General features: G+C 42.3%; 1 protein-coding gene across 1 annotated transcript in view; it reads left to right on the forward strand.

The window, feature by feature from the left end:
- GRHL2 (grainyhead like transcription factor 2) overlaps positions 1-24,758 on the forward strand; it is a 143,075-nt gene that overhangs the window by 36,965 nt on the left and 81,352 nt on the right. The window contains exons 3-6 of the mRNA XM_068237738.1: positions 288-358; positions 8,269-8,650; positions 13,173-13,225; positions 13,395-13,548. Of these exons, the coding sequence (XP_068093839.1) occupies positions 288-358; positions 8,269-8,650; positions 13,173-13,225; positions 13,395-13,548 (660 nt within the window). The remainder of the gene's footprint in view (positions 1-287; positions 359-8,268; positions 8,651-13,172; positions 13,226-13,394; positions 13,549-24,758) is intronic.

Genomic DNA, 24,758 nt, shown 5'->3' on the forward strand with positions numbered 1-24,758 from the left:
GCATTGGTTATAATTAGATGACTGCTGCAGAATCCGGCTACCATTGCGACCTATGGAAAACATTGACAGCCACTCAGAATTAATTTATAACTGTCATTAGCTAGACTAGAGTCATCTAACCCGCACCGTAACCCCGTGGTCTCAAGGAGGAAGAAGAGTGTGTCACATGAGTTATGTTCAGGGAGCTGATTGGTCTGATGTAATGTGAGGCACTCTATTGCTCTTTAGTAGCAGTCGGACAATTATAACAGAGATTTAATTATAATGACATCTTTTCCTGTCCTCAGGTGCCGAGGGATAAAAGGGTATTGCCTTTAAGTAAAACAAGTGAACACATTCATGACGAGCAGGAGAAAAGGTAATCTGTAGCATAGGAAGCGTTTTCCAGTCACAGTCACGTGTTTTATTGTGATGTATTTCCATCTATACAGATTGTAAGAGAGAAGTCACCACCATTTTCATGGCAAGAGAGGGAAATAACAGTACTATTTCTATAAAACAGCCTGGGACCCACTAGCAACACTTTTCGAAAGCCTTTTGTAAGCTCTTGTGATTTGAAAAGCTCTTGCTAATGTAATGCTGTGTGTGTGTTCTCAAAAGCACTGCTAGTGGGTCCCAGGCCGTAAGGTGCGTACACACCGTTGATGGATGTCCCCTGACAGGGATGTCCCCTGACAGGGATGCACAGACGCAAGTCAGTTGCAGAGCCGGGACAAGGTCCTCCAGCACTCAAGGATGAGACCCCAAAGTGCGTCCCTCCATCCCTCCCATTCCAGCTGTCACACACTTATTGCTATTACAGGAATACAAGAAAACCAGATCACACACCACAGTATGAGTACAAGGTAATGCTTAGTCAGTCACTGGAGGGGAGCATGGAGATTAGGCAAGTTAGGTTCACTCAAATGCATAGCATGGGAGCGCAGTAATGGAGGTGCATGATCAGGTAGGACACAAAAGGAGGAGGACCATGCCCAAAGGCTTACAATCTAGAGGAAGAGGTAGGGACACGAGAGGTAGGGGACCAGAGTTCAGCTGTGGGTTTAGAGCAATTGTGAGGGGTGGTAGGCCAGAGTGAAAAGGTGAGTTTTGAGGGCCTTCTTGAAGGTGTTGAAGGAGGGGGCTGCCCTAATGGGTGGAGGTAGGGAGTTTCATAGTGTTGGAGCGGCTCTTGAGAAGTCTTGGAGGCATGCATGGGACTGGGTGATGCGGGGGACTGTCAGGCGAAGTTCATTGGAGGAGCGGAGTGAGCAGCTTGGTGTGTATCTCTGAGTAAGATCAGAAATGTAGGTTGGACAGGTTTTGTGGACGGATTTGTAGGTCAGACACAATATCTTGAATCTGATTCTGGACTGGATAGGAAGCCAGTGGAGGGATTCACGGAGGGGAGCTGCCCTGGTGGAGCGATGGGGAGGAGTGGATAATTCTGGCTGCCGCAATCATGATGGACTGCAGTGGGGCTGTTCGGGTCATAAGGAGACCAGACAGAAGGGCATTGCAGTAGTTGAGGCGGGAAATTATGAGGGCATGGATGAGGAGTTTGGTGGTGGCAGAGTTCAGGAAAGGGCGAATCTTACAGATGTTACGAAGGTGGAAGTTGCAGGGCTTTGGGAAGTTTTGGATGTGGGGAGTGAAGGAGAGTGCGGAGTCCAGGGTGACACCCAGACAGCGGGCTTGAGAGGTAGGGTGAATGGTAGTGTGGTTAACAGTGACCTGCACATCTGGGAGGTTCAGGGATGACCGGGGTGGGAAGATCATAAATTCCGTTTTGTCTAGATTTAGTTTCAAGAACCTAGCAGACATCCAGGAGGAGATGGCAGATAGGCAGGAGGAGACCTTGTCCATGGTAGTGGTGGATATGTCAGGGGTGTGGAGGTAGATTTGGTTGTCATCTGCATACAGATGATAGTTAAAACCCATGGAGGAGATAACCTTGCCAATGGAGGATGTGTATAGGGAGAACAGTAGGGGGCCAAGGACCGAGCCTTGGGGGACTCCCACTGAGAGGTGGTTGGGGGTGGACGAGGACTCATTGAAGGCAGTCGTGAAGGAGCGGTTGGAGAGGTAGGATGAAAGCCAGGTCAGGGCGAGATCGTGAATGCCCATGGATTGGAGGGACTGGAGGAGTAGGGGATGATCTACTGTATCAAAAGCTGCTGAATTACAAAACCACGTCTTTTGCTTATTATTACTTTGTGGTATACATGACTACTGGTTTGGTAGAGACGTGATAAGAAGTGTGGCAGGGGGCGTGTCCTAAAGGTATGCCTCTCTGTTGCCTCGCCTTTAGCTACCTATGACGATGGGCAAGTGTAGGAAGGGAGAAGTGACAGCTGGGCCAGCCAGCACACTTGTAGGTTCATGGAGGGCGGAGTCTAGAGTGCCAGGACATCTGTGCCTATAGGCTCCTGTAAGGTAAATCCAGGCCTGGGGGCAGTCCAGCAGGCTGTAATCATTAGACCATTCTCCGTTACGGGGCATGTTCCATAAGGAAGGTGTGTGGCAGAGGAACAATAAGGGTTTAACGGCAAATAAGGTCACAGCTGTTTCTGGCCATGTTGGCACCCCAGGTGAGGCTTCTCTTGTTTTACACCCCCCATTCCAAATTAATAATTTCTGCTGATATCTTTAAAGTGAACCTGAACTCAGAAATCCTCTCTGTTCTAAAAGATATGCAACAGCATAATAACAACAAACAAAAAATATGTATTTGTTACAGCTGATATAAACCCTAAACTAAATCTGCACTGTTTCTACTTCCTGATTCATGGAAGCAGACATATTGTTCACCTCCTGTGCTTTCAAATGGCCTTATCTGCCATCTCTGCCATAGGCAATCATGTGACACAGGGAGAGATCAGATTAAACTTGTGATTAAACACATGGCAGAAAATAGGAAAAGCTACTACCACCGCTGCAGTACCCAGAGGAGCAGGGATCTCTGGTCTCAGGAGCATACAAGCAAAAGGAAAGGATATCCCGCTACACAATGGGTGGATGTAAAAACGTTTTCTTCCTTTATTAGCACATCAGTAGACACACAAAAAGCTAACGCGTATCGGAGCTCAGGAAGGCCCCTTAATCATAGCTAACATGTACAAACACTTCACAGGTTTAAATTCTCAGGCACCCACCCTCCATAGGTGTGGTTAGCCTCTTAAAGCAACGAATACAAAAATGCATATAAAATGGCCAAGTCAAAGTACAAACATTAAAAAACCAATGGTGACATGGTTAAGCATCAAGATATACAGTTGAATGACAGACATATACTCAACTACAATTCCATATATGGTGTTGTCTTTGTATAGTAAATAAAGTATATAATATACAGTGGAGCATAAATAAGAGATGGCTTACTGCAGCACTTTATACTATCACTGTCTCTGTAATAAATCAATGTATCTTTCCCCTGTCAGACTTGTCGGCCTGTGTCTGGAAGGCTGCCAAGTTCTTCAGTGTTGTGGTTCTGCTATGAACTCACCCTTCCAGGCCCTCTATGCACACTGCCTGTGTGTTATTTAGATTAGGGCAGCGTCTCTCTTCTCTCTTATCTTTTACAAGCTGGATAAATCGTCCTCTGAGCTGGCTGGGCTTTCACATACTGAAGAATTACAGACAAGGGCAAAGCTGTTTGCAGGAAGAAACAAGCAGCCTGAAACTTCAGTGCATGAGAGATACAGGGGGAAAGAAACACACAAATGATCTCTTGAGATTCAAAAGGAAGGCTGTATACAGCCTGCTTGTGTATGGATGTATTTTCTATGTGTGGACATACTGTACATCAACCTACTTCCTGTTTTGGTGGCCATTTTGTTTGTTTATAAACAAACTTTTTAAAACTGTTTTTAACCACTTTTAATGCGGCGAGGAGCGGCGAAATTGTGTCAGAGGGTAATAGGAGATGTCCCCTAACGCACTGGTATGTTTACTTTTGTGCGATTTTAACAATACAGATTCTCTTTAACAAATTGATAAATTATACACAGAAATAATGTTATTTCTCACAATAAGTCTGCAAAGGATACATAAATTATTACCAGGCTAGATACACCTCAACCACCCAGACTTGTTGAACCCACATACAAACCACTCCTGTAATTGCTATGAGGGGTGTGTAGCCACTTTATAAAGGCATTATTCCATTATGTACAGCCTAGTCTTTACAGAAATCTTAAAATCAATACAGACTAAACTTCATACAATTACTGCTTAAAGCAGACCTGATCTCAGAAATTCCTCTCTGCTGTAAAAGATATGCAACAGCATAATGACCTTTAAGGAAAAACAATTATTTGTTACAGCTGATACAAATCCTGCAATAAATCTTCAGTATGTCTACTTCCTGCTTCCATGGAAGCAATACTGTTAACATCCTGTGTTTACCAATTAGGTCTCTGCCATGGCAGGCAGTTGACACAACTGAAGGATCAAATTACGACTTGTGCTTAGTCATAGATAAGGGCTAATTAGAAAAAAAAACTCTCTAAGGGCCCTTTTCCACTAGCAGTCGCTAGCGTTCGCGCTGAACGCTAGCGATTGCTGAATCGCAATTACCGGCGATTCCCCGACGTTTGCGGCCGCGATTTTGCTATGCTATGCACAGCATAGCAAAATCGCGGCAAATATCGCTCCGCCGCGCGTTCGCGTTCCCGTAAAAAATGAATCGCGGTAGTGGAAATGACCTACCGCGATTCCTATGTTAAAAAGCAAACCGTAGCGATTGTAAAATCGCTAGCGGTTTGCGTCTTTGCGATTCAGCCAGCGCAAACGCGCTGGTGGAAAAGGGCCCTAAGGGCCTTTTTCCACCACACAGCTCAATCGCAAAATCGCAAATCGCTATTGATTTTTAAATCGATAGGGTTGATACTTTATCATAGAAATCATGAGAAGTATTTTCCACTATAGTGATTCAATTTGCAAATCGCAATCGCTTTCTGGAGCGATTTTAAGAGGAACAATGCAATGCAAAGGAAAAATCGCAATCCCATTTGCATAACAAAATTAATGAAAAATCGCAATCACTGGCGTTTGTGATTGCGATTGCTAGTGGAAAAAGGCCCTTAATACATACAGGGTGCATTTCTATATGTTTCCTTCTGTCCTGTGCAAGAGTTCAGGTCCACTTTAACATCTTGTGCTAACATGCAAATTAGCTTCCCCTGAGCCGACAGCTGAGAGATCAAATTACGGTGGTGATTAGTCATAGATCAGGGGGTATTATACAGGCTAAACTCTCTAAATACATACAGGGTGCATTTCTCTCTGTTTTCCCTCTGTCCTGTGCCAGAGTTCAGGTCTACTTTAATAGCACCTGTTATATCATTGTTATGCTAACAAGCAGTGACAATGTATGTGTTATACATTTTACCATTAATATCCTTCTTCATTGAACTAGTCATTGTGGCTATGAATTCCATCAAGCACAGTGTGCTAAGAATAGCTTTGTGATGCCCTCTCCTGCAGGTGTCACTGCAGGCATCTGCCTCGTTTTTCTATGCCTAAAAACGCCCCTGAATAAGATCACAAGTTGTAATTCTGAGGGTGCCGTGTGCTCTGCAGGATATCACACTGATAAATGACTGAGTTGGGATCTGACGCTGTGAATTCATAAATAGAGATGGCAATGCTTAGGCAAACTCATGGAGTAGCATGTGATCAGTTTGATCAGCTGATAGATTTGTACGGCTCTGATTTGTTGGTCATGATCATGTGCTAAGCCAAGAAGTCATCATCACAGCAAATCAGAACCTTACACATCTATCAGCTGATCAAACTGATCACATGCTTCACCATGAGTTTTCCTAAGCAGGGCCATCCCTTTTCTTAAATCGTTTTTTCGAATGGACCTTCCACTGAAGCTTGCAGCAGAAAAATAAATATTTGCGTTTTCACGGCCCTTCTTTTCGTGGGAGAGATTATAGCTAGGTTGATGTCATGCATGAATAATATTCAGCGTTGAGGATTCTTATTCACACAGTATAATATTTTGCTTTGAATAGCAGCAGGCGTAAAAGCACAAGAAAAATGAAATGAATTCAACGCTTACCAAATAGTGGAAGACTGGAAGTCTCTCAATATGCCGCTGATAGGATAATTGTCCTTTCCATCCTCCTATCGTTCTTTACTGTTGATAAGAATACTCATAAAACACCTTCAGCCTTTTCTGCTACTCATAGATAAGAGACTGTAATGTCATATCTGTCCTGTCCTGTGTTGTTACCAGGAAAAATACAGCAATATTTATTCTACTCCTTTATGCAGCCAGACACTTCCTCTGAATTACTTTGCAGATAGTACTGAACTCACATCAGTCCCTGTCCCCGAAGGACCTTGCAGTCTAGTGTTCCCAAAGGCAGGCATAATCTTCAATACTGTATGTTTAATAGATTAGAGCTAAAAATGAATTATATTAAAAATATACAATCTCTCATAAATCCAATGAAAACGAAGGTCCCCCTTGATATTTTTCTCAACTAAAGATAGCCATACATCCAGCGATGATGGGCAGATTCGAACAAGAGACAAATCTCTCTCTAATCAAATCTGAATTGAGAGAGATCTTTCAGCTGCCCATACACTGCAGGCCTGATTCCCAATCAATTTCATGCTGAAATCGATCCGCATTCAATGCCTCGCTGGCCTGTCGCTGTCCCCCAAATGTTCACTGTGCCCACCAGGTGCCCAGTGCACTATTACCTGTCCGTGTCCGTCGCTGGTTCCAGATGCCGTCCTTCGTCAATATGCGCACCCCACGTGGTTGCCGATGTACACATGGGTGCCTGTTCACGTTGTTCCAGCAACCACGTGGGGCACGTGTATGGACGGAGGACGGAGCCCGGAAACAAGTGGCGGACAAGCAGCATACACAGACAGGTAATATATGCATTACACTGGGCACCGGTGAGAGACATTGAGCATTAGGCGGGACAGCGTTGGGGTTTTCATTGCATTCGTTGCTTGTCCCGATATCGCCTACCTTTACGACCGCGCACCTGATCAACCATGACGGCCTGACATCTTGCAGCCTATTTGATCGGCCCGAAATTGGTCACATCGTCATCAGCACCACGGAATATGTTGGCGCTTTATAAATCAATAATAATAATTGTCGATCAGGCATGCACTTGATGGCATCGATCTTCGGATGGTCGATCTGCCACCAAGTCAATAGATGTATGGACACCTTTACAGTCTAGTGTTCCCAAAAGCAGGTATAATCTTTAATATTTTTAATAGATTAGAGTTAAAATTATATTAAAAATATACAATGCTACATAAATCCAATGAAAACCAAGGTCCACCTTGATTTTTTTCTCCTTGTGGTCCCTTTGGTAAGCTGAAATGGAGAGATATCAAAGAAGGTGTCTGATGGTCTCCTTGACACCTACTAGGCCTAAAGCACTTGCCTGGGTTGGCTGGTGGATGATCCTGCTCTGGTCATATATGTCATATCCCTACCCAACTAGAAATAACTAACTAGAAATCACTGGGCCCCTCTGCAAAACTTTGGATGGGGCCCCCTCCCCCTGCACACTGAATAGGGACTGCCTACAAATCTTGTCTACAATACTTTGTATGATTCGTTATCAGTGGCTGAGCAGATGCAGTCATTAGAACAATTGTGCAGAGAGCAGAAAGTTTTCTCTCTCCTTGCCCTCAATTGTCAGTCTCTTGGGTCGGAGCCCCTGTGGCTTTTGGGCCCCCCTGTGGCTGCATCCCTTGCAGGGTCTATTGTTTTGCCCCTATCCCTACCATAGTCAAATGACCATTGTAGTCTAGGGCTAATTTTAAGAAGAAGCCAATTTACTTGTCTGTATGTTTTTGGGATGTGAGAGGAAACTGGATTGTCTGGAGGAAACCAATGCAGACATGGGCGGGAACATACAAAGTCTGTGCAGATAGTTCCCTGGCTGGGATTCAAACTGGGGACACAGTGCTGCAAGGAGATAGTGCTAACCACTACATTATCTTCACTTTTAGTGAGTTAAACGTTAAATGTGCAAATAATACTTATGTGGTTATTCGAGATTTTTTTCACAAAGTAAAAAGGCTTTTTCTAGTTCCATTCTTTTTCATTCCATAAGTTAAAAGCATGCCATTGACTTGTCCATACAGTATGTATATCTAAGAGGTCGCTCTGTATTTGCTTGCACTTGGAAATATTCAGTAAATGTTTTCAGTTTGTTTATTGGTCCTCACTTCATTTTTCTTTTTATTCACAATTCAGCTAGACCTGAAAACTCATCTCCCCTCTTGTCTTTCCAGGAACGGTATTCAGACAAGCTCCGAGTCTTCCGGCAGCCTCACTCCTGGCGAGAACAGGGTTCAAGTTTTAAAAACAACTCCGGTGAACCTTTCCTTGAACACAGAGACTGTAGAGTCCTCCAAGAGAGAACAATATGGCAGCAGCTTATCAAACAGCTCGTCTGCCCCGGCCTCCTCCGCCGCTGTAGTGAAAGCGGAGGAGTTCACGCCTGTGTTTATGTCGCCCTCCGTGCCCTACAGAGGGGACAGCGAGGAACCCAGAGGTGTGATCTTTGAACAGAGCCATTACGGATCACATATCAGCCAACATACAGACTACCTCAAGGACGATCAGCGGAGTACTCCAGACAGTACCTACAATGAAACCTTCAAAGAAACTGAAGTAAGGATTCTATAAACCCAGATACTGTACTTATGACACATGTAAACACAGCTGAGTGAGTTGACAGCAGAGGCGTAACTACAGTGGAGCAGCCTCTGTGATTTCAGGTGGCCCTGGAGCTGTAAGGCGGCCCCAACTACTACTTCAATAGGAGGTCCATCCTTCAGGTCAGCTGTTTTGTGGCTACACTTGTTATAGGTGTGAAGATTATGATTGCCACACTCAGGGCCGGATTTCTGGGAAGGCGAGAAAGGCCACGGCCTAGGGCGATAAAATCAGATAAGATAAGAAGGGCGGCATGACTTGGAGAGAGAAGAGGTCATATGTCAAAGTAAATCATCTCTTCTGGTTCCACAGAGCAGCCAGCCAGCGCCCTGCTCTGCTCTAATAGCTGAATTCCAGAGTTCCCCAATCCCTGCTTCTCTCTCTCACATTTCCTGGTGTGTTATAACAATCAGGATCAATCATAACTGTCACCTGATAATCCATTCCTCTGTATGATGGACATACAGATGATGTGAGAAATACCAGAGATTTACATTACAAAGCAGATAGAACTAAGTTCCGTTGAGTTTTAATGCAGGCATTCACAAACATCAGTGAGCTCTGCTAGTTATGGCCCTGAATGACAGAAAAGTAAACGTGGCACATAGTCACTGATTGGACACATATATGTGGACTGAGAGCAACACAGATGTTGAAGAGATTGCTCTTGCTAGTAGACACCAAAGAAATGTGATCTCAAACCTTTACTCTGAGTCTTACATTTCTGTGGCTCTGCAGGGAAAGTACGGCACATACTAGTGCACAAGTTCCTCTCGGAGGTGGACTTGCAGCCTGTGCAGCCAATAAAATAAACAGGTTGTGGGAACTGTGTGGAGAGTCAGGTAAACAGCAGAGAGGAGAACCTTCCCTTCTAATTCTAATTATGATTTTCTCTATTACCTATATAAGAAGCATATACACTGGAATTGGAACTTTCACAAGAGGAACTGTCGCGAAATTCTTAAAATTTAAAACACATACAAATAAGAAGTACATTTTTTTCAGAGTAACATGAGCCATAAGTTACTTTTCTCCAATGTTGCTGTCACTTACAGTAGGTAGTAGAAATCTGACATTACCGACAGGTTTTGGGTTAGTCCACCTCTTCATGGGGGACCTACGCTCGTTTAAAAACGGGCTCTAGGTCTGTTTTTCTGCAGCCGCCAGTCAGTTAGTGTGCATGCTCGTGCACGCAACTGCCGCCCACACGCAACCACCTGCCGCACACACAACCGCCCGCCCGCTCTCCCACCTCGCTCCATGGTCCCGTCCAGATGTCCGTGTCCGTTCCTGTGCACATGCGCAGTAGCAAATAACAGGAACACAGGGAAAAACGCTGGACGCAGCGACACAGGGGTTTTATAGTATAGGATTGCCTGAAAAAGATTTATACAATGATGCTGGCCAGCCTCCCTGCTCACCGTACACTTTTTTCCAGTTGGACGGAGCAACTGCCATTCACTAAGTGCTTTTAAAAATAAAGAAAACCCTGAGAACCCCCCTATGAAAAGATGGGCTAGTCCAAAATCTGTCGGTAATGTCAGATTTTGACTACTTACTGTAAGTGATAGCAACATAGGAGAAAAGTAATTTATGGCTCCTTTAACTCTGGAAGAAACGTACTTCTTATTTGTGTAGGTTAACTTGTATTTTAAACTTTAAGATTTTCGCGACAGAGGTCCTTTAAGCAGCAGGAGCAGCTTTAAATACTCCTCCAAAGACAAAAACTCCACTGTCATATCTAGCTTGCTTTGCAAACACGTGTGCACAGCGTAGATCATATTTCAGCATCTTCTGCAGAGGGGTAAAGTCTATTTCCCTTCTCAGCCTTATGTCACACTGAACTGCCCTCAGCCAATCAGTGACGAGCAGGAATGTGGGAGGGCAGATAACAAGCTTCCCTCTCCCTGGTAATGTACCAGAATAGAGTCAGGCTGACTCAAATAACATTCATTACATCAGAAACATTTATGATTATATTGGAATGCTTGCAATGCAAACTGCATGTAGACTACATGATAAACACAAAGCAGTGGGTAAATGGAATTAGATTTTATGGCTGACAATACTGCTTTAAAGACCCCGCCCTTACTAGGAAGTTTTCAGAGCGCCAGTTATGCTAGGCCTCTGCTTGCTGCTAATTGCTGGAAACTCCTGGTTCCTTTTCTTTGCTCCTGATACCTGATGGGAAAACTTCTGTGGGTGCAGGTGGTGAGATTGAAATGACCATTCAGGGTGAATATGTATAATTTAATCAGGTCAAAGACCTCAACAGAGAGGGAGAGAGAGACTGGGACCCTCTGAGTGTAGTATTGGTTAGAAAGTGCAATATTAGTTAGACTAAAAGACAAAAAAAGACAAAAACAAACACAGAGCAGCAGCCACTAGGGCGCGCTCTATAGGCAGTAGCAGTGTTAGGGAGACTTGCCTAAGGTCTCCTGCTGAATAGGTACTGGCTTACTGAACAGACAGAGCCGAGATTCTAACCCTGGTCTCCTGTGTCAGAGGCAGAGCCCTTAACCATTACACCTTCCAGCCACCCCTTGGTAGCTTTGCAGGCCTTAGCCTCTCAACTAGTATTTTTTTTTTAAATACATATTTTCCTTTTTAAGTTTTATACCTTATAAGGCACAAGGGGAGATTTCCATAACCTTTTTAACATTTCTGAGTTCAGCTGCTGGGTGTGTTAGTCAAGGGTGACCATGTGACAAAACAAAGTAGAAGGAATAATAGATGTCATACTCTTATTTCCTCAAATGCCTGCATTACTGCAGAGGCAATAGGATCACAGTTTATCTCTTCTTAATCTTCAGTTGTCAAATTTAAAGTGACACTGAAGCAAAATAAAAACTTATGATATAATGAATTGTATGTGTAGTATGGATAATTCATAGAACATTAGTAGCAAAGAAACGAGTCTCATATTTTTATTTTCAGTTCTATGGCTTTTTTTTATAACATTGCATCATTCTCTAATATTTGCAGTTTACAAACGACACTCTGTATATTAAACTATGACACAGAGAAGAGCTAATGACCCTTTAAACTCTCCTGTAGTAAAACCTTAAACAAACAAGAAACAGCGAGAGACAGGTTGAGATAAGTGCTTCAGAAAACAGCACTGTAGCAGACCCAAGTTGGGTCAGAGAGCTCAGAGAAGCTCCTTTGCATAGATAACAACAACATAGATAACAAATGAAGTTTCTTAATTCTTCCTGTACTGGAAAGGATATGAGACTCATATCTGTGCTGCTAGTGTTCTATTTCTTATCTGTTCTACACATACAATTCATTATATCATAAGTTTATTTTCCCTTCAGATTTCCTTTAACTCATGATTTATCAGTGTTATGTGACGTAAGTCATGATTTATCTCTGCTCACCTGTTTATCTAATGAATACAGTGCTCCCCTAATGCTAGGTACACACAGTACACTTTTCCGTGCGATAGATGCATCCGATTGATAAAATCCCTCTTGTCCGATATTACTCCTGATTAATTCTGCGCTCGATTTCTCATAGAAGTGAAGGGAAAAAGATAAGAGAAACGAGCGAAGGTAAGAGAATATAGTGCAGAATCAAGCGGAGAAAACAATCGGGTCAGAAAATCGCACAGAAAATCGTACCGTGTGTACCCAGGTACACACGATACAATATTCTGGCATATTTACCTGCCAGACTGACTATTTCCAACATGACCGATCTGAATTTCGAACGATTTTCCAATCGATTTTTTTGTTCACTTCTATAAAAATTGATCAAAATTTAGATCGGACATGTTGGAGATAGTCGATCTGGCAGGTAAATCTGCCAGAAACTTGTATCGTGTGTACCTAGCATTAGGCTGTGTTCCCACCTGTGCCAGAACATTTGCGGCCAGTGGGAGCCGATGGTGCGCCGTGGTCCGGCTGTAGCTAAGGGCAGATGTGTTATCCCAATAGGCTATATGGGAGAAAGCAGCGGCCTGCCCGGGATTATCGCAGACTGCACAGAAGCGGTCCGCTTACTGCAACAGATCCCGCAGTTCTGTTTCAGCATTACAAGTGTGAATGGCTCCTGTTTATAAAATAGGAGCCCCTCACTGTCCAAGCGGAGAACAGACAATAAAATGTCCATTCTCCACTCAAGTGGGAACAGAGCCTTGAGCTGAGGTAAAAAATAAGTAAGGTGGGATAATAAGAAACAAAAGCTTAGTGGATCAACTCCATGTGTTCACATGAGGAGGCGGGTCTTTGTAATTCACAGGAAATAGGTGCGAGACCTCATCACTGCTAACAGGAAATAACAGGCAAAGGAGGCCTAAAGTAGTTATGGAGAGGATTTTTCCATTTAATAAGGTTTCCAAAGGTAGCTCTTGTAATTTACTCTAATCTATGGGATTTCTTTCTGAATTTGCCTCATTCCATTTCGGGTGTTGTTGGGCTTTAAATAAAAATCCATCTGTTACTAAATCCATTCTTGTCTTGCGCTGTTTCAGAAATACCGCAGCTCGTCTATGACAGAGGAATTTATGTACGATCAAGCATCCAGGTAATATATGTGCATATATATGATATATATTTTACCTTGCCGAGGAACTGTGAGAAATGTAATTACCGTTGCGGGAGACACAGTTCGTAAAGTCTATTAAATGTAAAGATGTGTATGAGATTGCAGCTGTCAGAGGGAGTAATATAAATTCACTCTGCTTTTCCCACAGCACCTTTCAATATACTCTAGAAGCCACTAAGTCTCTCCGCCAGAAACAGGGGGAAGGGCCGATGACCTACTTGAATAAAGGGCAGTTTTATGCCGTCACCTTGAGCGAAACTGGAGCCAATAAGTGTTTCAGACACCCCATCTCCAAAGTCCGGGTATGAGATGCGACAATTCATAAATTTTCATTTCATTTTGGTGACTGAAGTTCATGACATATCATTGGATTGGGCATTCAACTGGAATAACATTTGTAGTTCACACCTTTTATTTATTTTATTTTTTTATTGAAGTTTTCATAATAAGGTAACAAACATGAGGTTTTAATACCACATTCCTGAATAAACAAGACAGCAAGGTAACATTGTGTTAATATAATACTCTCAGCGAACAGGAGAACAAGAACTAGGCAAAACGGATCCATCTGAAAATGGCGCCTGCGAATAATGGCGCATGGTGTTGCCGCTAATCCGTTTGTCGCTTATCGCTATTTAACGTTAAAGCCTTATCGTTACTTAGCTCTGTTTATTTTATTGAAAATTAGTGTTAACACACAGAACCCTCTCTGTACCTATCCCTAACCCCCTAGGGGGGTCTTAGGGTTAGGCACCACCACCAGGGGGTGGTGCCTAACCCTAACCACCCCCTGGAGGTGCCTAATCCTAAAACCCCTCTGGTGGTGCCTAACCCTAACCACTCCCCTGGTGGTGCCTAACCCTAACCACCCCCCTGGTGGTGCCTAACCCTAAGACCCCACTGGTGGTGCCTACCCCTGACCAACCCCCTGGTGGTGCCTAACCCTAAGACCCCCCTGGTGGTGCCTAACCCTAAGACCCCCCCTGGTGGTGCCTAACCCTAACCACCCCCCTGGTGGTTCCTAACCCTAACCACCCCCCTGGTGGCGCATAACCCTAAATCTCCCCTGGTGGTCCCTAACCTTGACAGTGTTACAATAAATCCATTCACCGTTTTGCAGTTAAATAACGTCTGCAGTTTGGCTTATGTAGGACGCTATTGATAAATAACATTACTGTGCGCAATAACGTCTGCTGTTTGGCTTATGTAGGGCGCTATTGATAAATAACGTTACTGTGCGCCGTTTTTCTTCTTTTTTTCTCTGTGGGCCATTATCATGCAGTACTAACGATAAATAGCGATAAGCGTATCTTTTTAATGTGGCGCCATTTTTATGCATAGGCTCTGTGCGCCATTATTCACTGATCCGAGGCAAAACAGTACATTGAATGAAAGGGAAGTATTCAATATCTCAATCTTGTGCATGGTGTGGAAGTTCAAGGTCTGTGCAGGGGTTACCAAGTCCATTTGCCAACATCAGGCGGGGAATGAGGGAAGGGAAGATATCTGATGAGTCTCAAATGTGATCCAGAGGTATAAAACCAGCTATCTGGAACATGCTTTTAAGTGGGATGGGGGGGGGGGGGGGGGGTTGGCCAGGATAAAATTGGTATTTGGCCAAGATTAATATTTTAATTTTTTTAGCACAAATTATCAGCTGTGCAAGTTCTACACACTGCTCGTTCTCTGTGTACCCTCAGTCAGTCTAAAACACTCCCCCTTTAGTCACATGGTCTTGCAGGGGGTAAAGTGATTGCTTGACAGCTGAAGACACACCTGCCTGCGACATAGCAGCCCGTCAGTCTCTAGTAGACAGTCGGCGTCAGATTGACTTGGAGGGAGTGAGCAGGCTCTGGTCTTGCTGTGTATCTATGAAATGGAGAGCATGCATTTTCCCTTGTTAGTCTTGCAACTGTTATGCTGCTTGCAAAATGTAGTAGCTTCAATTCACTGAGGGCTGTGCAGATTAAAAAATTAGGTTGGAAAAATTTAGAATTTTTTTCCCAAATTCACTAGGATTTCCACGCATGCAGTAATAGTTTGGTAATATAATGGAAAATGTTTCTTCTGTTCACTATGATCTGCTAGTAATGTAGAAGTTACACCAATAGAGTACATGACCTGCGGGCCTCAGTAACACACACTTCTGTTGGGAGTCAAAGATTGGAAAGAGGGTCCATCAAACCTCCAATATAAAGTCCAATTTGTGCTACCAGTCCAGACTCAACCAATTCAAGCCAGGAGATACTCCAAAATATTTTCATTTATTTGCAGCGGTTATACAGCATAAACAGACTAGCACGACGTTTCGGGCAGAGAGCCCTTTCTCAAGCACTTGAGAAAGGGCTCTCTGCCCGAAACGTCGTGCTAGTCTGTTTATGCTGTATAACCGCTGCAAATAAATGAAAATATTTTGGAGTATTTCCTGGCTTGAATTGGTTGAGTCTGGACTGGTAGCACAAATTGGAGTAATGTAGAAGTGTCAGCAGCTGTGGAGTAGGTCTCTGCAGCAAGCTGGGATTTTTCTACAAGTGGTCTGTATGAGCCGTTACTGCTTCAGTCTTGTGACAGTTTAGTAAAAGGATTTTCTGGCATCCCTTTAGATATGCATGCATGCACTAGAGGCCACTCTTCTGTGTATAGTATATACTGTAGATCGGCACATCTAAACGGACACAGAAAAGCCTCTGTCCTCTTCTCCAGCTGTTGTGTTTATTTTTCTGATATCCCGCCCTGCAGTGCGTCGGCTCCAATGGGGTGAGTAGCAGGACAGTGTGGCTCTTTCTACTGGCTGTCTCCTGTGGTCTGTCACTTACCGCATGCTGATTGCTAGTTACCGACAGCTCCAGAATGGTGTGAAATACTGAACATTTTTACGTGCTTTACCGAATGCTCTAATCTTTGTGAATGGACATTTAATTGAGGTATTTACCGTACAGTAATTTTACTTTTCAAAGCGGTTACAGCTTTAGTGGATCGGTGTTTGGCAATATGTTTGGTAAAATCAGTTGCTTTCTGCATTACCAGAATGCGGTAAGGCTTAGTGACTTGAAGCCAATGCAAATAGATTAAAAAGCCCTATTGCTAACAAAGCTATGCTGAGTATAATTTTGCCTTTTTAAAACATAAGGTATTTGCTGTAATTCAGCTTTAAAGCGGACCTGAACTTAGAATTTCTTCTCTGCTCTAAAAGGTAAGCAGCAACATACTAACTTTTAAAGGAAAACATTTATTTTTTACGGCTGATACAAATCCTGTAATATATCTGCAGTATGTCTACTTCCTGCTTTTGTGGAAGCAGACATATTGTTAACATCCTGTGTTTGTCAATTTGCTGTTCTGCCGTGGCAGCCAGCTGACTCAGCTGAGATCAAATTACAACTTGTGCTTAGTCACAGATGAGAGGGAATAGAGAGGCTAAGCTCTCTAAATACACACAGGGTGCATTTCTCTATGTTTTCCTTGTGTCCTGTGCAAGAGTTCAGGTCCACTTTAAGTGACCAAGGCAGGTCTTCCATGATGCATTACTGACAAATATACAAGTTATCTCTTTATGCCACTAAAAGCCATACACACAGCCATAACTGCTAGTATAGCTAGACTATAACTTATAAATAATATCCAGCAGTGATGCATCATGGGAGACCTTACTTGCTCATTTAAAGGAGAACTGTAGTGAGAGGTATATGGAAGCTGCCATATTGATTTCCTTTTAAGCAATACCAGTTGCCTGGCTATCCTGCTGATCCTCTGCCTCTAATACATTTAGCCATAGACCCTGAACAAGCATGCAGCAGATCAGAAGTTTCTGACATTTTTGTCAGATATGACAAGATTAGCTGCATGCTTGTTCCTGGTGTGATTCTGCAGGCAGAGAGCTCAGCAGGGCTGCCAGGTAACTGGTATTGCTTAAAAGGAAATCAATATGGCAGCCTCCATACACCTCTCACTACAGTTCTCATTTAAAGCTGAATTATGGAAAATACCTTCTGTTTTCAGAAGGCAAAATGATATCTTATGACAATAGACATCCATACCATGCAGGGCCTGTGAGTAGCAATATGACATGAGAAAGAGTAGGAAGAAAGGTAACTGGACATAGTGCTAATGCTGATAGTATAAACACACTGTACATATGGATACAGGTTATACATTACAATGTATGGATATATTCTGAAGTTGGCATCAGCTGAGTTAGTCATTCTCCTTATGGAGGGCTGCTGTCGTTAAACATGCCTTTTGTAATTTCTCTTGTCACAAAAGCGGCTACAGATGTTTACGTTTTCCCCCCTGAGGGTGACTTCCATAAAGAGCTGAATGGACAATGTACAGCAACCATATACCTCACAGGTGATCCTGTTTCCATTGTAAGATGGAATTATGGGTAATAGAATACTAGAAAGCCTATACTGAATGGCTGTCTATATTGCACTCGAGGCTTTCAAGATGGTTGCCTGTAGGCAGCGGCTCGCTGTGAAATTATTGAATAGTTCAGTGCCTTTGAACGCTGGGATGAATATGAGAAAGTGTAATATTCCAGTATCCCACACACTGAGGAAAATCCAACATGGGGCTTCAGTGTTATGTCGCGTAATTAATACTTCCATGTATGACCCACACATGAGTTTACTTAAAAGCCCCGATAGTGTTTTTTTGTTTTTGTTTTATTTTTAAACTTAAGCCCCCCATTACCACCCCCATCCTTCAGTCATGCAAGTGTTCAAAAAAAGTTTCTAAATAACTTCATTTGATTGCAACAGTGAAGGTCACATGATCAGCTAGCTCTATGTCCTCCTTCAACTGGGAAGCACTGATTTCTGGAAAGGAAACATGATTGAGCTGCATTTGCCAGCTCTCCTAATCAGGAGGATGGAGGGGGAGTGGCCAATCTTATCCCATACTATTCCACAGGGGTTGTAGCATGTATTCAAGAACCTGTGCACATGTTGCAATGCATAAATGGAAATCCTCCTCTTCTGCAGTAGGGATCAATGAGATGCAAATATTTCATCCAGTTCATCCAGGATTATGTAAATTTCTATGCAAATGTATGCAGCTTGAAAATGGACCAATCAAGTCCCACACAGGTTTAAACTGATTGGTCCATTTTCAAACTGCATAAAGTTGCATACAAATTTACATAATCCCGCATGAACTCGGGAATATTTGCATCTCACTTATCATCCCTATTCTGCAGAGCTTTCCAGAGTGCTTGGTCATGCCACTAAGTGTTCCACAGAGGAGATTACAAACTAATCCATACCATAGTCATAGTCTGGTGTTTCCACCATAGTCTAATACACACTATAAGGCTAGAAACCCACTAGGAGAGCTTTTCTGAGCGCTTTGTGATTTGAAAAGCTCTAGCTAATGTAATGCTATGGGTGTGATCCCACTTGAGTGATGTGATTTCATAAAAATCCCCCATAGCATTGTATTACCAAGAGCTTTTTCAAATCACTCACGCTTACAAAGCTCTCCTAGTGGGTTTCTAGCCTAAGGGCCCGTTTCCACTAGTGCGAAAACTGGGCCAAATCCACAGAGTTTCCCCGCAAGCAAATCGCGCAGGGAAACTCTGCCATAGGGGATAATGCAGCTGCCGTCTGAACCAATGTGAGCATTGGTGGGCACCATTAAAGTTTTTCTGGTAGCCCCATAATTTACAGTTACATACCTCCCAACTTTTTGAGATGAGAAAAAGGGACACTAAGCCATGCCCCTGCCACACCCCTGGTCACGCCCTCACCACGCCTCTAGTCACGCATACCATAAAGATTTCATAAGAAACATACGTTGTTTTATAATTCAAATCACACCGGTCCTTTCTATCCTGGTTCATTTTCCTTCATAGTAACATTTTAAAATTAGTAACATACCAATTTTAAGGTTGGGAATAAAGTTTAGAGTCAATCAAACACATTTTTAGTATAGAAATATATATATTTACATAGAAAGAGGGACAAAGTCCTGAAAGAGGGACAAATGAGGGTGAAAGAGGGACAGGGCTACCAAAAAGGGACTGTCCCTCCGAAAAAGGGACAGTTGGGAGCTATGGTTACACCCCTGCTCTGGTTACTTTCAAGTTGTAGATAGGAATTCAGTGTTCAGTTACCAGCACTTGGTGCAGAACACAGAGTAAGGGCACCAAGAGCCAAATATAATTTAGTATGTACTGGTAGTTAAAATGAAGTATAATAGAGTAATAAGCTGTACACGCAAAGCAGGGTTACCTCCAAGGCAACCACTATATAGGCAGGTGGGGAGATTAGATCTGACCCCACTCAAGATTAAGAAGTCGCTCTCTGTAGATGAGGAAAATAGGAGGTAACACCCCCCACCAGGGGTGGACTTAATATAACGTAGTATGGATACAGAGGGGCCAAAAGGATAAAAGAATCTAAAAAGTCCTCCAAGCAGACACAAAAATTGCCAATGTGTTTATCAAATACAACAAGTTTATTTACATACTCCAGGGGACAATGCAACGCGTTTCGCAGGTTTGATCCTGCTTCATCGGGCAATAACAACGGAGCAATAGCATATGTGGTCAGTAGCCCTTGGCAGGGCCTCCCCCCTCCCTTAGTGTGTTCTTCTTAATTTTACTACCCCACCCTTCTCATGGACTAACTCATACTTGTTTTGCCGATTCTCTGTAAACCGCATTTTATACCCTGATTGTATGTATAACCTTGTGCTATGTTGTATAACCGTTTGCTACCTCTCTGTCTGTCACCCCTTGTTGCAATGTATGTATCCCTATTTATTGTCCAGCGCTGCGTAATATGTTGGCGCTTTATAAATACAATAAATAATAATAATAGAAGAGTCAGACACCTCTGTCAACACTTGGTGCAGGCTGCAATGTATATTTCAGTGTTAGGGCCCTTTCACAGCAGCTGCCTTCCATTTCGTTTTTGAAACGGGTTGCGAATTTTCCAAATGCAAGCACAGTAAAGTTACAATTGGAATTGTGGGAATGCATTCATACTGAATGTGTTTCTGACTTTCTAAAAAGGCAGTCGTAGTTCAGCTGCATTTTTCCTGCGTTTTGATTCTGGCCTACAGTTACATAGTATAAAAATCACAAAATGCGAAGTGCTAAACGTGCTTTGCGATTGGGTTTCACAAATTTTGGTGTGAAGGAGCCCTTAATAAAATATGCATGAAAATTATAATTTTGAGAAATGTTTGTTGAAATACCACTTTTATGACACAGACTCAAGTTTTGGACATTTTTATGAAAATCATCGTCTGAAAGTGGACCTGTACAGAGGTGGAGAGGGGCATAGTGCTTATGGGAAACTTAGTCCGGATCAGCGAACTGATTGTTTTGGCTTTTCAGATCCAATATGTAAAAAATTGGAGCTGAAGGATGAGGGACATTATCCTAGCAATTGTCAGCTTTTATTATACAGAATGAATTGAGTTGTAATTAAAGCCATGTATTCCCCTTAGATTTTCCTCACCTAAACACACCATTCGTGGTTGCCTTGGGTGAAAATCCAAAGTCAATACAGGTGACTCCTGTGTTGTTGGTCTCCCCATCAGCAATGGGGAAAGGTGGATTACTATTGGCTAAGTGCTGTTGTACTCTGTTATATTCCCCATCATGGGACGCTGCTTGCTCATTCTCCCTCCTCCCCTCTCAGTCTCTATAGGACTGAACACACTGCTTGGCTGGCCAGGGGGTTAAGCACTGTGTCTGTACAGCACTCATTCCAAAACAGTCATCAAAACTTTTTGGGTGACAATATTTAACCACTTCCCTTCCCTGGGACAAGTAACTATGTCTGTGCATTTCCCCATGTCCTCTCACAGGGACGTAGCTACTACGTCCCTTGCCACCGCGCACTCCGCGCGCTCCCGAGCTCGTGATCGCCACCAATCATTAGATGGGAAATGAATGAATGGGAAAGCAGTTCCCATTCATTAATCTCTGTCCACATATGAATGGTCGCAGGCATCAAAAAGATGCCGCAATTATTTGTTTACATCCGACGGAACCTATGCTCACATTACTTACTTTTTAGCGTACTATAGAGACGCAATGGAAAGTAATGCATGAGGACATCTTGTGGCCAAAAAGTAAAATACCTACACACATTTGATTTAAAAAAAGACCCACAAATACATTTTAAATGAACACATTACCTCCCACACTATCCCAAAATTGCCCATTTTTTTTGTGTTAGAAAAGTAAATAAATTACAATAAAAAAAAAAACATAAATAGGTACCTTAGGGACTGAAATTTTTTCAAATGTATGTCAAGAGGGTATATTACTGTTAATTTTGAAACTATGGGCTTGTAAATAGTGACTGACGCAAAACTGAAAAAATGCACCTTTATTTCCAAATACAATCTTGGCACCATATATTGTACTAGGGAAATATTTTAAATGTTGCAATAACCGGGACAAATAGGCAAATAAAATGTGTGGGTTTTAATTACAGTAGCATGTATTATTTTAAAACTATAATGGCCAAAATCTGAGAAATAATGAATTTTTTCAATTTTTTCTTATTTTTCCCGTTAAAACACAGTTAGAATAAAATAATTCTTAGCAAAAAAGTACACTCCAAAGAAAGCCTAATTGGTGGCGAAAAAAACAAGATATAGATTGTTTTTGTTGTGATAAGTCGTAATAAAGTTATAGGTGAATGAATGGAAGGAGCGCTGACAGGTGAAAATTGCTCTGTTTTTTAAGGGGAAAAACCCTTAGAGGTGAAGTGGTTGAAAGTGTGTATAAAACTTTATTGACCCCTTAACGACGCATCACTTTGTATCATTATAATAAGCACGGAATGGTCTAGCAGCTAGCCAGTCATTACTTTGTATACAGCCTCCCAAGCAGTGACCTGAGAAGGATTGTATCCACATCAAGTGTTCAAGTTCCTGGCTCTGCCATTTCTCAGCAAAGTTATGCATGACTACAAGTCTGTTAGACCTCAAGAACTACGTATTGTAACAGCTTAAATTGATTATTAAATTGATTAAAAGATAACATAATGAATAAAACTGCTTATTTCTTACAATATTCATTTATAGATCATTTAGTCAGCGTTTGGCCATTGTAAAATCTTTCCTCTCTTTGATTTAAATTCTGTAATGTGTCACTGGTGGTGACATCTTTAGTTCTGCGAGGTGATCTGTACTAAATGTTCGATACTGAGAGTTCTATGCACAGAGGGAGAGATACTGCTTGCTTGGCAGTTGGAAAAGCCATTATTTCCTACAATGCAATGAGGTTAACAGACAGCAAATTGTCAGGACCATGGTCATGACATCACAATGTGGGAGGGGTTTTACCACAATATCAGTCATACAGACCCCCCAGATGATCTGTTTGAGGTACAGATTTCTCATGGGAAAGGAGGTATCAGCTACTGGGATGAAGTTGACCAATTCTTGGTCAAAGTTCCTCTCTAAATGATGTAGCTGCTGTATTCATAGTGAAAGGTCTGCTTATCCGAATGTGAATAGTTCAGGAAATATACATCATGCTTCGCAATGGAATGTCCAGCCTCAGGAGCAGGATGATAAAGGAATGTAAAGAACTGTATAATCTACCAAGGAGTGGCCGTTAACGAGAAAATGCTTCTTATAAAAAGTCTTTGATGCCAATATAATAGCACGTTTTTGCATGCATGGAGATTGTCTTAGAAGGAGAGGGTGGGAACCAGGCAGTAGGGGAAAGGCTAAAGTGAAAGCATTACTCACATAACATCTATTGGGAGAGACCCTCTTTATGTTTATACCTAGATTCAAGTTTTACTCTTTTTAGCGTTTGTGAAAATATTTTTTATCAGAGGTTAAAGCAGACACAAACAGATCAGGTTGTTTAAAGGTAAGCATACACTGTGATCAGACCCAAAAATGAGCATTTAGAGGCCCTACTGACATAGGTATGTAACTTTTTCAAAAGTTTCAGGTTTCTTGTACACATATATGAGGACTGCAGTTTGGGAGGGATCAGAACTCAATTTGTTGAGTGACAGTGTGGAGCTGATGCTGTACAGACGGACCACTAGCCTCCAGGCTAGTGATGCATTTTGTTGCTATGCATTGGGCAGAGCTGACAGAATAGCACACAAGGGGCCATATGTAATTCACTTTTCACCTGAGTTTTCTCCTAGGTCATATTTTCACAACTAACTTGTAAATAAAATGTCTTTTAACCACTTTACCCCCAGCGGTGCGGATATCCCCGTCCCTTTTTCCATCCTTTCACCCCCAGGGATGGAGATATCCGCACCTCCCACACACCCGCCGTTGCCCTCGCTCCCGCTCCCGTGCAAGCCGCCGCCCGCTCGCCCGGAGATCAATGAACGGGAAAAACCATTCCCGTTCGTTGATCTAAGCCCCCGCAATAATCAGCTGCTTCTATGAGAAGCAGCGATCATTGTGAAAAAAAAAAAAGTGTCCCAGCCTCATAACGCTTCCTGCAAGCGTACTTCCTGTACGCTTGCAGGTCGCATAAACAAAATGTTACTGTGGCCATCTTGTGGCCAAATAGTAAAACTACACCCTAAAGCATTTTTCATATACAAATACAATAGTTTTACACTAAAAATTAACTCATTATCTCCCACACTCCCCAATTTTTTTTGTAATTAAAAAAAAAAATACATTAAAAAAAATACATAAATAGTTACCTTAGGGACTGAACTTTTTAAATATTTATGTCAAGAGGGTATAACACTGTTACTTTATAAACTATGGGCTTGTAATTAGGGATGGACGCAAAACTGAAAAACATGCACCTTTATTTCCAAATAAGATATTGGCGCCAAACATTGTTGTTGTTGATAGGGACATAATTTAAACGGTTTTATAACCGGAACAAATGGGCAAATACATTTCATGGGTTTTAATTACAGTAGCATGCATTATTTAAAAACTATAAAGGCCGAAAACTGAAAATAATAATTTTTTCCCACATTTTTTCCTATTTTCCCATTAAAACACATTTAGAATAAAATAATTCTTGGCATGATGTCCCACCTAAAGAACGCCTAATTGGTGGCAAAAAAAACAAGATATAGTTCATTTCATTGTGATAAGTAATAATAAAGTTATAGACAAATGAATGGAAGGAGCGCTGAAAGGTGAAAATTGCTCTGGTGGTCGGGGGGTAAAACCCCTCAGTGGTGAAGTGGTTAAACCACCAGCAAGCAAACAAATACTTGAAATGATGTTGGCAGTTCGTTTTCACCTTCTTTTTGGCACTTTTTTCCATTGAAAAGTGCTAAAAAGTTATTTTAAATCGAAGATGAAAAATTATTGCCTAAGTGAAAACTCAGAAGAAAAAGTAAATTGTATATGGGCCTGTTGGAGTTGTACTCAGCATTGGGGAGGGGATCTGGTAGAACGATGCTCTCGGCCAGCGCTCAAACGATTAAATCCGCCAAGCACATTGCTTGCCAATGCACCGGGGTGATCGGGGGCCACTTTACTTAGGCTAGATTCTCAGCAAAGGTGGATAAATCACTGCTAACACTTCAACAATTCA

This window comes from Hyperolius riggenbachi, chromosome 5, assembly GCF_040937935.1.
Source record: "Hyperolius riggenbachi isolate aHypRig1 chromosome 5, aHypRig1.pri, whole genome shotgun sequence".
NCBI classification, from domain to species: Eukaryota; Metazoa; Chordata; class Amphibia; order Anura; family Hyperoliidae; genus Hyperolius; species Hyperolius riggenbachi.